At 35.9% G+C, this 15,919-nt stretch overlaps 1 protein-coding gene across 2 annotated transcripts in view; it reads left to right on the top strand.

Annotated features, from left to right (window-relative positions):
• ANK2 (ankyrin 2) overlaps positions 1–15,919 on the top strand; it is a 680,317-nt gene that overhangs the window by 541,936 nt on the left and 122,462 nt on the right. For both annotated transcript variants that reach the window (XM_079919368.1, XM_079919367.1), the window contains exons 9-13: positions 1,751–1,849; positions 4,346–4,543; positions 6,743–6,841; positions 7,007–7,105; positions 12,246–12,344. In XM_079919368.1, coding sequence (XP_079775494.1) covers positions 1,751–1,849; positions 4,346–4,543; positions 6,743–6,841; positions 7,007–7,105; positions 12,246–12,344 — 594 coding nt within the window. The remainder of the gene's footprint in view (positions 1–1,750; positions 1,850–4,345; positions 4,544–6,742; positions 6,842–7,006; positions 7,106–12,245; positions 12,345–15,919) is intronic.

Below are 15,919 nucleotides of genomic sequence, written 5' to 3'. Positions count from 1 at the left end.
CATATCCTTTTTAAGAGCAGATAAACTGCATCACTAATCTGTAAGATTTAGACCCAATTACTTAATCCTTACTGTTACTTGATGTTCTTGCGGGTTTATTAAGTGTTCTCCATATTTTCCTATTGTTGTTCTGAGAGCATTTTAGAGGTTTCAACGTGATTACCCAATGAATATTTCATGTAATCCATAGAAAGCAATACCTTTTTAAAAATGATGTAAGGCAGCATCCCCTCATTTTTCAAACAATGCTGTAAATTAAACAGGGTAAGAAAAAGCATCCTCATTTGAAATATCGTGAAGCTGAGCCTCAGAGAGCTTCACCCATGACGGGCTGATCTGAGACTCACACCCAGAGCTCTGTGATTCCAGGGCCTACCCGCTGGACCGTGCACATCATGCTTTCATTTACTGTGTTGGATTTCTCAAACTCTAGATCTCAATGAAGCTCCCACCAAGAATATGTTTGAGAAATCAAGCTGTATCTAACTGCTATTTCACTTATATAGCAACCAATGCTCTGTGTTTCCACCATAGGGCACTGAGGACAAGATACAAAAGCATCATCATTTTAATCACTTTGCCCACACAGTTTGTCTCTTAAGCTCCTTTTGGCAAACTTTAAAATAACTTGGCATCCCAATACTTTTTTCTCAAGAGACAGTCTTTTCATGCTAATTCCCGGGTAACCAAAACTGCAAGGTCTGTTTAGTATCTCAATACTGGCTAAATAGGTTTAACAAAGCAAGGAATAATTATCATCAAGGTCCTAGACAAAAACAGATGACACACTCAAATTTGATGATTTGAATAGAGATTATTAAAGGGCTTATTTATACCATTGTGGCTGGACTATGAATAAGAGAAATAAAACCCAAAAGACAGAGGGTATTTGGAGATTGCTCTAGAATCAGAAACTACCTGTGAGGTTATCAGGGTCAGAAAGTTTTATAAATAGCGTAACATACAGTTGGGCCTCTCCCGTTGCAGAGCACAGGCTCCGGACGCACAGGCCCAGCGGCCATGGCTCACGGGCCCAGTCGCTCCGCCGCATGTGGGATCTTCCCTGACCGGGACACGAACCCGTGTCTCCTGCATTGGCAGGCGGACTCTCAACCACTGTGCCACCAGGGAAGCCCTAAATTTAATTTTTGAAAAATAATTATGTATTTTGTAAAATGATGAAAAATCTGAGTGGAAACCTTTAGAAGAATGTGAAAAAATAACCCTTCCCTTTTACGAGCCTCAGGGAGCATTTTAGGAGAATTTATGAAAATAATGACAATTCAAGAGAGAAGACAGACAAATTAGATTAAGAAGAAATTTTAGGAGTTGTGTTAGGACAACCAGAAGGAAAATAGTATAACAGTATAATCTCTGGGTGTGGCTCCAGGCAGGTAGGGCTTTCAAGTTCAACAAATGCAACACCCTCTGCTTTTCCATCTTCCTAAATATGCAAACACATGACCAGCCACAGTGTTTTTTACATTAAACCTCCACACATGGGATTTCTCTTGCTCTCTCCCTCTTTCTGTTTTGTCTCTGTCTTTCTCATTCTCTTTCTCTCTGCCGAGATCTCTGTCTTGTTTTCTCTCTTACTGTTCTTTATTATTTAACTGATAGCAATTCTATTACTGATCTACTGAGTCACTAGGGCTGAGTTTTGGAAACCCTCTCTTCAAGGTGGCAGTAGATACAATCTTGTTTTTTTTAAAAAAAGTGAACTGAGGCCTATCTTTCATTCTTTTGGCAGGATGGCTTGACGCCCCTTCATTGCGCTGCAAGAAGTGGACATGACCAAGTGGTGGAGCTTCTGCTGGAGCGGGGGGCTCCCTTGCTGGCAAGGACGAAGGTGAGTCATTATGAGGAAGATGGGATCCAACAAACTCTTTAAGACATTTTTTTGATAATCTCTATTCTTCTTGAAATCAAAGCATCAGCCAAGCGTATTCTAGTTGCTCAATATTTGTGTTCAAGGAATGAGTAATAGATATCAAACCTTTTAAACTATTTAAAAGAAAAAATGCATTAAGATGTATTGAATGTATAACTTCAAGTTCTTTCTATATTTTTACCTGCTATTCTCTCTGCAGATGGAAATGTAAATATTAGTCTATTATACGTGAATGAGAATATTATATATAAGTGAGAAATTTCTTACATTTTATTAGTCTACATTTTTATGATTCTCTGAGATGACTATAAAATATATATAAAAACTGTCTTTTATAAAACTGTCTTTTAAAGAAGCACAAGTAGCAATACAAGATAAGTCTTTTGGCTCTCCAATCTTTAGACAATATCTAGTAAAATAGACAATATCTAGTAAAAAGAATTACTCACTGGTGGTGTTGTTTGATTATAATTGGGATTAATAGGTGATGTGGAAAGCATGAGTTAGGATAGGCCAGCTACAAAGAACCAATAAAAAAGCATACTGTTCTCTATGGCACAGTACATCTAGGATTTTTTGTCTCATTTCATCAACATGCCCAACCATGGGGAAAACTCTTATCCATATAAATAGAAACCAAGTGATGAGCTGATTTGTTGGAGGTTTTCTTTGGGTTACCAGAAAATATCATGAGACGAAATTTGAAGATAATCACACAGAGTTATTTAATGGGACATGTAACAACCCTCGGATCCTTAAATACAACAAAAATTTAGACAAGGGACATGTCTTAATATTTTCCCCCTATTTCATCTCCCCCATCCCCTGAACATGATTCATATCAACTGATGCTGTTACTAGGGTAAGGTGAGAAAAATAAGGCAGCAAACGCAGCAAATATTTTTTAATTTATATTATATCTTAATTGAATATTTAGTTGATATAATTTGGAGCAAAACTGGCCCACACATTCAAAATTTGTATAGAATGCACTCAGTCTTTAGAGATGTGCCACGCAGATCATGAAAGGGTGGCTTCAAATCAGAAATATATGAAGATGAGAAGTAAATCATCTGCGTTATTTTTATTCTTATACCTATACTGAGAATGTTGTAGAGATCTGTCTTTAAAATGTAACATTTTGGGCTGGGTCATGCAAAGATAATTATGGAAAGTTTCCTTGAGGAAACAGATTGAAATTTAAATGGAAATAACAAAATTTCAGGCTAGTCATGTTATAACCAATAAAAGGCTTATCTCAAATTGAGAGTAGGTAGATATACTGTTGCACAAACCATAAAATAATCTCATCTACAGAATCTGCCAGTAATTGTCATATCACTAATGAAGACCATGGGTTACCGAGATGGAACATTTTTAATGGCCTTCTTGTAAAATCAAATATCATTCATATATAAGCATACAGCATAAAGCATCTGTGGCTGCATAATCTGCGACTGTCCTACACTGTTGAAATCACCTTCCTGGTTGAGAATGTTGGGCCTTTGGCCTATTCTGGCTTCTTTATCCAGACAATTTCTGCTTCTTTGAATATAATGACTGCCAAACTAAATCCTTGGTCAACAGTTATTTTCTAGTGACTGTATTTGCATTGATTAGTAAGAAAGGACAATAGTCCCCTTCTTTTAATGGGCAAATGTTTTCTAATTTCGCTTTTTCCTATAAGCTTGTTTATTAAATTTTTAAAAATGAGAGTCTCACCTAGACTAATAATTATCAGTGAACTACTTGGCTGTCTTGTATCCCTGCTGTTGACCTTCTCTGAGGATTAAGTCTAAAGCTGTTTTTGGCAGTATCAATGATGATAAATTTAGATTATCCTCAAAATTTTAAAGTTGGGAGGTCATTGACACATGGTCCATATTTGCCTTATACTTTTCTAGCTCTTATCTGACTGCTTTCTCCAAATCCAATTTACGCATCATGACAGAAAAAAGAAGTTGCAGAATTTCCGAGCAGTGTGGATCTAAGAGATGATCAAAGTCTCCTTCTCTCCCTGACCCACCCACTTGCTCCTCCTGCATCCACTTTCCCCTCCATTGAGAAGTAAAGAAATTCATGCAGAGAGATGAATTGAATGTAGATTTCTATGTATGGAATTGGATACAGATAATTTAAGCCTCAGCTATTACTTGTTTTTGTACAGCTAATATTGCCCTGATAATTGTGGGCCAGCTGAATTGCTACACGTACTATATATTCATTCATGAAAGACCTATTAATTTTTGCCTAAGAATATCACAGTTATGAAATTAAACATTCTCTTATCTTTCCTCTCTGCCAAACATAATCTGCTGTATGTTTAGGTGTCGAGTGGAAATTATTTTTCTCTGCTACCAATGGTTCCAGAGATCAAGAATTGTTTGTCGTGTTTCAGAATCTGAAAGTAATGACTAAAATGTGGCCTTGGTTTGGTTTGGTTTTGATGCGCAGAATGGGCTGTCTCCGCTTCACATGGCTGCCCAAGGAGACCACGTGGAATGTGTGAAGCACCTGCTCCAGCACAAGGCACCTGTTGATGACGTCACCCTGGACTACCTGACGGCCCTCCACGTTGCCGCACACTGTGGTCACTACCGTGTAACCAAACTCCTTCTGGACAAGAGAGCCAATCCAAACGCCAGAGCCCTGGTAAACCTAGCCCAGTCCACATTAACTGAATACAGATCGACATAAGCAAACCCGCATTGAATGACCAATGGTTGTAGGCACAGCAGTGCATGGTTATAGATGTGTAGTTAATTATAAATTTGTCACCTCCCACAAGCTGCCTGCCTACTTCATGCCTTCACAGTTTGCTATTAAATGATGGCAAGGATAGATTTAAGAGAACACCAAGGTAACATTTCCATAATTAGCAACTCATAGATAGGTATGAAACCTCTGGAGTGATAGCATTTTTAAATGGAAAATAGAAGTTGAAAAATAGCAATTATCAAGTAAGTTCTAGACACCTCTATATAGAGTCAGAATAAAATTGTAAAAAAGTTGAACTTTATTAATTTCTTTTTGACAAAGAAAGTTTTAAAGTGGCGAATAGATTTTACTATGTAAGATGATGTAAAATGTAAGCCTGTGAAGAATTCACTTGGAGATATTCCTTATTGACCTGATTACTCAGCCACAGGCTAATGGAAGAGTAATGCTTAGGGTCTTCTTGCTTCAGGAAGCATTTTATATAAACTATTTCAGGAATTGCTCAGGAGAAATCTGCAAGAGGCTGTCCCTAGAGCAGCTTCTGTTTCTCCCAAGTTCTAATATTGAATAAATCTTCTTGCTTCACTTATATTTTAACCATAATCATTGGAAGTATTAGATATGTACTAATTTATGCCTCTTGTTTCTTAATTCTCCAACTAAAAGCAAACCCTTTTTTCTATTTGTTAAATGGTTTATGTAAGTTAAATTAGTCTTTAGACAATCAATATTTAAGAGAATGTCATTAGAATTAGCAAATATTAATCTTATTTTTATTAGAAATTTTCCATTGGAATCAATTTATTTATTATTGCCTGGGAAGCAACTATACTTTTAGGTTTATGTGCAATTATGTAAGGATATTTATTTTCTTATAAGGAGGAAAGTACTCATTTTCATTTGGATAGTGGTCAATAAGCATGTAAAATATCACATTCTAATCACTGCAGATCTTTTAAGTGCTGCACATACATGTAGTTATTTATATCTGGCTTATTACATAGCTCATAAATGGGAAATTACTTAACAAATATTGTGAACAATAATGTCATTAGGTTAAAGAAAATCATATGCTTTCCTGAGAACTGCTAGTGTAGAAAAATATTGACTGATAAACAGTCCCTATTGGGACATGCAAAATTGTTAACTAGCAGAATAGATATGATTCTATATAGAGACATCATTGTTCATATAAAAATATAATACTTAAATATAACACATAAGGATTAAGCATGGGGCTAGTTAACAAATTTTTATGTAGTTTCCCCTAATTGCTGCACATTAGCCCAGTATGGAAAGTTAGAAAATACCTTAAAGACTTCTCCACATTCCTTTGCTTCTAAGAGATACCTTCTTCCAGTTATTCCAAAAATTCTCCATACTTATTTTGAAAATATTTGGGAACTTAATAATCATTTCTTTTCGAAACAAAATGTATGTAATTGACATAAGTTATAAAAAATATATTAAAATATAAGAAATATAACTTCTGGGTATTAAATATTATCAACATAAATAATGATTTCCACTAACATGCAACAACTCTTCATAAAAACTTTTTAATATAAACATTATAACTTCTGGATATAAAAAAACTATCAACACAGATAACGATTTCTGTTCATTTGTAACACCTATTCCCTAAAGAAAATAGTAGCTAGGCTGAAACATTTATTATAGTCATGTTCTTAGATTTTTGAAGTAAAACAGGTAATGATTTTTCCCTTTAAGAAATAGCTCATCATCAGAAAAACACATGCTTATCTTTGATGCATCTTTAAGCCATTCCATAATCTGACCAATCAGTATGCTTTAAAACATTTTAGAACTTGTAAAGTATAATTGCCTCAGTTTTTTCCTTCTTGGAAGAGTAGGCCCATGTAATTTTCTTCCTTTTTGTTTTCTCTGTAACCACACGAACAATGCCATACCTGCCCACCACATATAAACCAAGTTCAGAGCCTCCAGGAATACACCACCACTTTCTCTCTAAATCCAACACCTACAGCACTTGAAGAAATGGTCGCACTACATGAATGAGGATGTAACATTACTGCCTGCAATGTGCCAGCATGGAGTTGTGTGAGAATCATTTCTGCATGTTTTCAACTAACTTGATTGTCTTTTGCACAGAATGGTTTTACTCCACTGCACATTGCCTGCAAGAAAAACCGCATCAAAGTCATGGAACTGCTGGTGAAATATGGGGCTTCAATCCAAGCTATAACAGAGGTAGAAAAATGTTTCAGCTTGTCACGAAACATTCCTTCTCTTACTCCTTCTTCCCCTTCCTTCTGCCCATCTTCTGTCCTCTTCGCTCAAGTATTATTTATCTGAAGAAGCCCCAAAGCCCCCACCGGTGCAGAGGAGTAAAACTGCTGTCGCTTTGTTTCGCAGTCTGGCCTCACACCAATACATGTGGCTGCCTTCATGGGCCACTTGAACATTGTCCTACTTCTGCTGCAGAATGGAGCCTCTCCAGATGTCACTAACATTGTGAGTATGGCTTGGGTCAGAATAACCACAGGGAGAAAGAGAGGAAGCGTGTGGGTGTGTAGGGATGTTTGTGTGTGTGTGTGTGTGTGTGTGTGTGTGTGTGTGTGTGTGTGTGATCAAAGCTCAGCGGCTGAGCTTTGAGAAGAGCCCCCGTGATAACGTATTATTGAAATAATTGCTAGAAGGTCGCTGAAAGGAACCTCCGTAGGGTAAGAAATGTTTTACAAAGTAATAAAATGGAAGCTGTGGAATAAGACTGTGTCAGCTTCCTGGTGCAGATAAATTGAACATGCATCTTAAATACACTTATAAGACAAAATACATTTTAAAAGCTCCTCTGAACGTGAAGGAATGATTGATTGGAATAAAATATTCAGGACTCACTCTACTTGCTTGAGTGAATCATATTCCAGGAAATTTTGGTTAAAATATTGTCAGTACCATAATCAATTCTATCAAATGATTAACCAGAGATAGACCAATATTAGAAGATTTTTTACTTAATATCAAATTCTCCCTCCCTCCTTCAGTTACATGGATTTTCCATTTTCTAACCTTACTTTGATTTTTCCTTTTGATTTGGTGGCTGAATTAGTTATAACTTGCAACTTTTTCATGTATTCTGAAATCCATGTTGGTCTTCAGACAACTTTTGTTCTGACAGTAAATGCTGGATATTCCAGAATTCTTCTACCTAATGTAAATTAGGATTTTTACCTCCCATTTCTTTATATTTATCTCATTTTCTTGGAGTCAGCCCAGTTAAACTTTGATCATTGAATACAGATTTTCTCCTGAGCAAGAGAACTTGCTCTGTACAAAATACTGTCATGTATTTGAAGCTCACCAGGACCCACTGGAATATTGAGATTTTTAAAAAAGTATTCAACAGAAATAACTCCCCAAATTAATCTTAGTGCTTATTATTAAAATGAATCATATTTTCAGAAGCAATTGGTTTACTATTGTTGCTAATTTTTGGTATTCCATTCCTTTTGAGTTGTGAAATGGAATGTTCAATTTTACTTTTTATTCATATTCCCTTTCATTTTTTCATTTCCTTGTATTTTATACACTGTTTCTGTGCTGAAGTTTCTGATGCATGGACAAAATCCATGTGAAATAAATTTATTTGATTTTAAATATATGTTAATACCTCTCTTCATATTATTCACAATTGGAGTATAAAACCATCAAAGAATTGAAATATAGTCTGTATTTATACACCCCCCTAATTACAGCTTACTGATCCTAAAGTAATAATATATGCTAATTTTAAATTTCTCCACTAAGGATAAGAGTAATTTCACAATATGCCAATTTGAGTTTAATTTATGGTCACTTCTTGGAACTTTAAAAGAAATCAATAGCATCCTTCTTCTGTTCAGAGATGACCACCTCCCTTTTTAAAATTGAGACCTACACAAACCAGTACCTTTTAAAAGAAGTTCTCTGAGTACTTTCCCACTGTATTGTATTTTCCTTCTTTGCATTAAAATGCCTACAGGATCTCAGGAGCAATGGTAATACTGTGTAAAATTATATTATCATAGTAACATAGACAAGTATATTCTATGCAATGCTTGGTTGAAATCCCCCATGTTAATCGTTCTGAGGGGAGATTTTTGCAAAATCATCAAAGAAAAGCCACATGAAATGATTGTATGATTTTGCGGCACTCTTAATTTGCTTCTTAACTGACCAATTCCAAATTATTTGATGGTTATGTATTTGCTCCATATTGATATACTCCACTCCGCAAAAAAAACGAAAACAAAAGCAAAAAACTATATGGGCTACATATAGATTTTCAAATAAAAAACACATTTTTATTTGTTAAACAAAATATCAATTAAAACAATAAAAATGTTGACATATTTAGGTTCTTGAATACTCCCAAATTTGGCAATTGCTATATTAAACTTTAAATTCCACCTGTTGGTCATTATAAAGTTCTTCATTTTGTTTTATCTTCTCATTCGTCCATTACATACTCTTTCTCTTCAGCCTTCTCAAAACAAATACTTGAGAGCCACCTGCCAATGTAATCCTCTTCTCAAATGTGTTTCCTAGTTGCTTTTTGTTTGTTCATTTTAATTTTTGTATGATGTGTCCTTCAGAGAGCAGATACCATGTACATAGGGTTACCAGATAAGATGCAGGACTCCTGGTTAAATTTGAATTTCAGATAAACACCAAATAATTGTTTTTAGTATAAGTATGTACCATGCAATAGTTGAGACACACTTATACTAAAATAATTATTCTTTGTTGGTCTGGAATTCAGATTTAACCGGACATCCTGTATTTTGATATGCTAAATCTGGCAACCCTACATTTAGAGGAATTTAACTTTCTCTAGCAGTGGGATGCCTGTGAACTGGTGTATTCTCAGAACGTGAGGATATAGCTGCTGCATCCAAAACTCTTTGCAGGTTGATTAAGAAACGGTGTGAACACTGACTGCCTGCTTGCTGTGTCAGAGTTGGTCATTTCCTGACCCCGAAGTACCCTACCCTTGAAGCCTTTGTGTGTTGCCTGAAATCATGTTGCATTTTTGAATGCAGTGCTGTCTGTTGTGCTTTGATGCTTTACAACTGATGCAGCCAAAGTGGAAGTCAATGTAGCTGTCAGCAGAGTCAGTTTTAACAACTGGGGGAGGGGCATGAAATGTAGTACCTGCTTTGGACATGAGCATACCCATTCTCCTGCCAGTCTTGTTTTTGTCTCGAAATTCACTCCAAGTGTGAACTGTACCAATAACTCAATCATGTGCAGATATTATTACCGCAAATCTCCCTTTCCAGAAGGCTCACAAATGCACTTGAAAACCTAGAAAGCCAGTTGTAATACATCCATAATCCAAAGTATTCATTGACAACTGTGGGAGTAGAAAACCCAGCACTTTTGGAGCTGTCCACAATGCAAAGTGGGGGACAATCGAGTTTTTCTCTTCTTACAGCAAATCAACGGATTCATGACTAAGTTCACACTTCATATTATGTTTAAGAATTTCCCCTGATCCTTAAAGTTAATGAGCTTAAGATAAGGAAAACAGGGCATTGAATAAGATGAGGTGCCCAGTAACTAAGAAATGGAACCTACTGATTAAAATATATATACCCTCTTTCATTTTCTTATTTATACTTATGTATAAACAAGGGTAACATAATATTAAAGGGTAAAGGCAATTTACATAAAGGTCAATTACCCAAAAATCATTAAATAAGAATTAAACAAGACCATTGTTTTAAAGTAGAGAGACTATTTGCATATATATATGTGTGTATATATATATATATATATATAATGTTTTCTTTGTATATAATGTTTAATACTTTAGGTTTTATATCTAACTTGTCAATTTCAAATGTGTAAACATCATAAAAACAACTTATTTTAAGCATAAATAAAGGTACTAGAAATACTAAGACTAGTATTTGAAACCTTTTAGATTTTGAAAACCCCTCATTGATAAAGTTTGGCTTGTAAGCGTATAAATTCATCATTGAGTAGGTACTCCTGAGGCCTCTTTGACTTAACTTCTTATAAGGAAACTCATTTTTTGTCTTCATTCTACTAAAATTAGTAAAATTGTTGTACTATTATAAGACTTAGAAATGGAATAAAGATTTGAGGGGTTTTTTTTTAGAGGCAGGTTTTAAGTGATATAGAAAAGTTAGAAATCATGGCTGTCTGAAGAGGAAAAATCTTGCCGTACATCCAAAGTCTGAAAAGTACTGCTGTTCCAGTCATAACTGCTGTTATTTTATGTAATAACATACTCCAAATACATTTACTCTACAAAAGTCAAAAGATGACATCAGAAAATAAGGCCATTAGAGGATAAATGAATTATCAACAAAAAGAAGATTAGCATAGACATCCAGTTTAATGCTCTCAAATTCAAATAATTGGAATTGAATTTCTCATAACTTCATAAGGAATGGGTCTCTGAATACTAGCAAAAAATGAACTCTGAGCTAAGTACCAAACTAAAGTTTGTCTTAAATCTGGGTTTAAGGGTTTGTTGTGCAAGTAATCAGAAGAAATTATTCACTGGAATTTGTCAAACGTTATCCAGTTACCTCAACCAACGTTGAAATCAATTTAGTTTATTTGGACTAGTTTACCTGGTTGAAATCAACCTTATTTTCTAGTATAGTTGTGGTGACTAAAATAACTTTTATTCCAATATCTTATTCTTTTATAACTGTAAAATTGTTTGAAAGAATGAATCCCTGCTTTCTTTAGAACTACATGTGGTTTTAAAATATGCAGATTGAAAAAAAAAACCTTCTCTTAGAGGCAGTAATTAACAGGCTTCCCAATGAGAACATTCTCTGATGTCTAACCATCATCCTTCATGCTGCAGGTTAAGCTACCTTTTTCTGATAAGTGTGTCTTCCTTGATGCAGCATGAAGCTACTTCAGGAGACACCTGAAGCTCAGTGCTGCCCACCTCAACTGATGGCACTGTTAACATTGCTTTACTCATCTCTCAGTATTTCTCTCGAGTAACTGTCTGTAATTCAATACGCTCATCAATAACAAGCAGAGGACCTCCTGGGCAAATCAGATTCCTCGTATGAACAGTCTTTATCTAGTCTCATAACAAAAAGATAAAGCCAAAGTAAAAAAAATAGTTTATTTCAGAAGTAAATTTTGAATTCTGAAAAGAAATGACATGTATGGTAACAGATGATGTGATTTTTTTGCACTTTGTTGACTAGATTGGCAGCATCTAGAGTTTCTCATAAAAACGGGATAGAGCTGTAATCACATATTTAAGTGTGACAGATTTTAGATTTGAAGGATGAAAGGTAACTTCATACCACCAAAAGCAATTTAGGTTCTGCCACGTTGACTGTGAAGTTAAACCTCAGGGTATCCTGAATGTTTGGGTAAGTTCACTGGTTTGTCATGAGTGAAAAAAAAAATTAAACGCTTGTCTTATCCTTTTGAAGATGGAGAAGATACTGTTTTTCCAGACTAAACAATTATGAAATAATTATACCTTTTCATAGATTTCTGAAACTTTTGGATATAATGCTATCTTTCACAAAAAGGCACATTTTTATTCTATGCCATGCAGAGCAGTGGGTTTACTTATGATTGAATGATCTTTGTTTCCTGGCAGCGTGGGGAGACTGCACTGCACATGGCAGCCCGGGCGGGGCAGGTGGAAGTGGTCCGATGCCTCCTGAGAAATGGTGCCCTTGTCGATGCCAGAGCCAGGGTAGGTGCTGGTGCTTGCGGTTTTCTTCTGTTACGTGCATGAGTTCTATCCTTAAGAGATGCTGCTATTCTTCATCTCTTGATGTGGAAATGCCAAGGACTGTAAGTGAAAACATCAATTCAGTGACAGTTTTTCAGGCAAAAGTGAAATGGTACGGTAAATATACACAATGGAAAATGCACTTCAATTTCAGAAACACTAACATTTGAAAAAATAATACAATTTAGTATCTAAGAAATTTGGCATTGACTAACATTTTAATAAATTTTTTTTACCTATGAAAGCCCTTCCACATATATCTTCATTTTCATGAATTTTAACATTTTAACCTATATTATATAGATACTATATATATTAAAATTTATTTCTTACCACCAAAGCCAATCAAATTTCCATAGACATTCCTTACTAGTAACTTAAAGACAAACCATATTCAAAGTTTTAATGTTTCCCTTCATCTGTTTTACTTTCCTGATTTCTATAATGTGTTCTACTTTTCTTCTTACTTTGATTTTCCATATTTAGGCATTCTACCCTTCCACTATTCCAAAATAAATGAATTTTGGCCTGGGAGATTGGATTCTCCTATTTCTGATTCCCACAACTTGACTTTTTTTCTTCTTCTTTTTAAAAAATGTCCCTTCCCAGTTGTTTTTTTCACCTTCTTCCTTTACACTGAATATTTTATCAATATCTTCTGTTTCCTTTTCCACGCTGTTTCATTAACTTTTGCACTAGCAGCTTTGGGATTCTCATGGAATATTTAAACACTTTCGCTTCTTTTTCAATATTTGATATATCTAAGCTAGAACTCACTTCACCTTGAATCCTACCGTAGTGAGTCCATTTTCAAAACAGTATTGTATTGGAATGAAAACATTCAGCTGGAAACATACAAATTGTCATTTCAGACAAGTCATTTCACTTCTGGGTCTTTATTATTAAAATATAAGGGTTGGACTTAGAAACCTTGAAACTCCTTTCCAGACTTCTTAACATTCTCTGACTCTATGAATTTTATAGCATTTTTTTCCACAGACCTTCATGCAGAATCCAGTGATACGTGGGCCACCTTCATTACTCTAGTAGTTTTGATTTTTTTCTGCCTTTCTATCCGTTGTACAAGTAGTGTAATTTATGTTCTTTGGTACATATCATTGGCCTTCCAGACTTCTTAACATTCTCTGACTCTGAATTTTATAGCATTTTTTTCCACAGACCTTCATGCAGAATCCAGTGATATGTGGGCCGCCTTCATTACTCTAGTAGTTTTGATTTTTTTCTGCCTTTCTATCCATTGTACAAGTAGTGTAATTTATGTTCTTTGGTACTCATCATTGGCATTTTATGCTCTTATATATTGAATGCTTTTGTTATTCAAACTCTCTTCTTCCCTGCCTTGGCATTTTTCTTGTTTCCCTTCCCCATCCCCTTAAAGACTATTTTTTAAAAGCAGTTTTAGTTCCACAGCACAATTGAGAGGAAGGTGCAGAGGCTTCCCATAGGCCCCCTGACCCCATAGTCTTCCCAGTTATGAGCATTCCCCACCAGAGTGGTACATTGGTTGTGAGTGACGAACCTACATTGATACATCATTATTCCCCAAAGCACCTAGTTTACGTTAGGATTCACGCTAGGTGTTGTACATTCTATGGGTTTGGACAAACATATAATAACATGTATCCATCCTTATAGTATCATATAGAGTAGTTTCACTGCCCTAAAAATCCTCTGTGCTCTGCCTAGTCTCATTTCCTTTTAAGTTTACCTGGCAATTCAGCTGTTAAAAAAAAATTTATGGTCCGTCAATGCGCTCTGAATATCTTGAACTTCATTAATTTTACCAGAAATTGTGGTAGTTTTCCTGGTAAATATTTTGTAATCCATACTTAATAATAAAAGGGTTTCTCATGAATCCCTCTTAATATAAAATAAAACTGCTTAATAGTTTGTAGTCAAATTCCCACATGCATGCACTTCTGAAAACTCCCTCTCTTAACTGAATACCATTGCTCTACAATTCACTCTCTTCCAAAGGGGAGATAGTTAAAATTATACCCACTACTACACTGATCTCCAAGGTCAAGATCTCTGGGTAGTCTGTGTTCTTCTCTATCAGGTGTAGAAATAATACCTCATGGTTATATAATCATGGGGCTAAGTCATATTTATGCCTACTCCCAATATATAATGAAAGAAAAGTCATATCATCACAATAATATCTCTCAGTTAAAAGTGCAAGCAGCATTCTCTATTCACCAGTCAAGAGCATAAGACATATTTTGCTGTACAGACTGGAAGGCTGGGGCTGCAGTGGCATGAGTTCCTGGGTCAGCCAATGTGCTTGTCCCCAGGGCCCTGCCCTCAAGAAGGTCCTTTCTTGTCCAATGTCCTCCATGGACATAGCTGAGAGGGCCGCTGGGACCTGCCCTTTTAGGAGTTCACTTGCTTTAGGTGCCAGTATTCTGTTGGCACAATACAGGGGCCTGGCATTTGCTTTAGGGATTGAGCAATCACAGGGCCCCTAGTCTTAAACTCACTTAAAACTTTAGTTAACTGCTGGTATATATGGTTCCTGGGAATCCTGTTAGCTAGTAACTTATAGCAGAAATTTTATCAAACATTTGAACCCTGTCCCAGCCTTTGCTATTTCTGTCTTTTGGTAAAAGGAGTTGGGGCTCAGCAAGTTTCCCTAATTTTGGAAACTAGCAGTGATGGTAAGGCAGAGCTCACGTCTTCCTGGATCAGGCTGTATCACTGTCAGTGATGCTTTATGGTGAGAGAATTATTGCCCCTTCTATTTGGAAGAGGCCTAGAGGATCAAGCTGCCCACATTTTTTTCTTTAGCTCTTCCCACGAATATTATCTTCTGTGGTTTCCCAATTCTTTGCCTTGGATAGAATTAGCTTTAGCTTGGAGTGGCAAATTCAACTTTTGCAATTCTACAGGGAAACAATTACCCAAACCTCCAAGGTCTTATAATCTCTGATTACAGGTGGAAAGACTTTCTTATCAAATTTGTAGGTTCTTCCCTTTTCCACTTTCAGATAGGAGCGTACCAAAAGTTGAAGAAAATGGGCAAAACAGCTTACTTCTTAACTTCCTGTTTTTTTTAAAAAAACAAGTACCTTAATGCTCTGAGAACCAAGAGACACTGATCGATAATTTAACCAGTTACTTGGCCACCACCAGTCAAGGACTGCCGCTTCTCAGCTATGGATTAAGGGGTCACCGTTGCCCTAACGCTCCCCCTCGCTCACTGAAAACACATGTTAGAGTGTGTCACTTGTAATACCCACCTCAATCAAATTCTGCTGGGCAGAAGTCCAAGCAGGAAACCCAGAAACAACAGATGTTCATGATAGCTATCCTCAAGTTCTTTGGTCTTTGATTGTGTTTTGTGTCCATTTATTTTTGTAACTTTTAATTCTCTCCATTCCTCTCTTTTCTCCTCTGTATTTCAGAGAAACTTGTATCTTTCAAGTGTTGTCTGTCTCCCTTCCTATTGAGAGACCTCTTGTCCTGTTAGTTTTCTTAGAGGCCATCATATTGTCTCTCTTTCTGTGGAATGAATA

The sequence above is a fragment of the Stenella coeruleoalba genome (assembly GCF_951394435.1).
Source record: "Stenella coeruleoalba genome assembly, chromosome: 4".
Taxonomy (NCBI): Eukaryota; Metazoa; Chordata; class Mammalia; order Artiodactyla; family Delphinidae; genus Stenella; species Stenella coeruleoalba.
The sequence above is the reverse complement of the archived record's forward strand: the minus strand, read 5'-3'. Positions and strand labels throughout refer to the sequence as shown.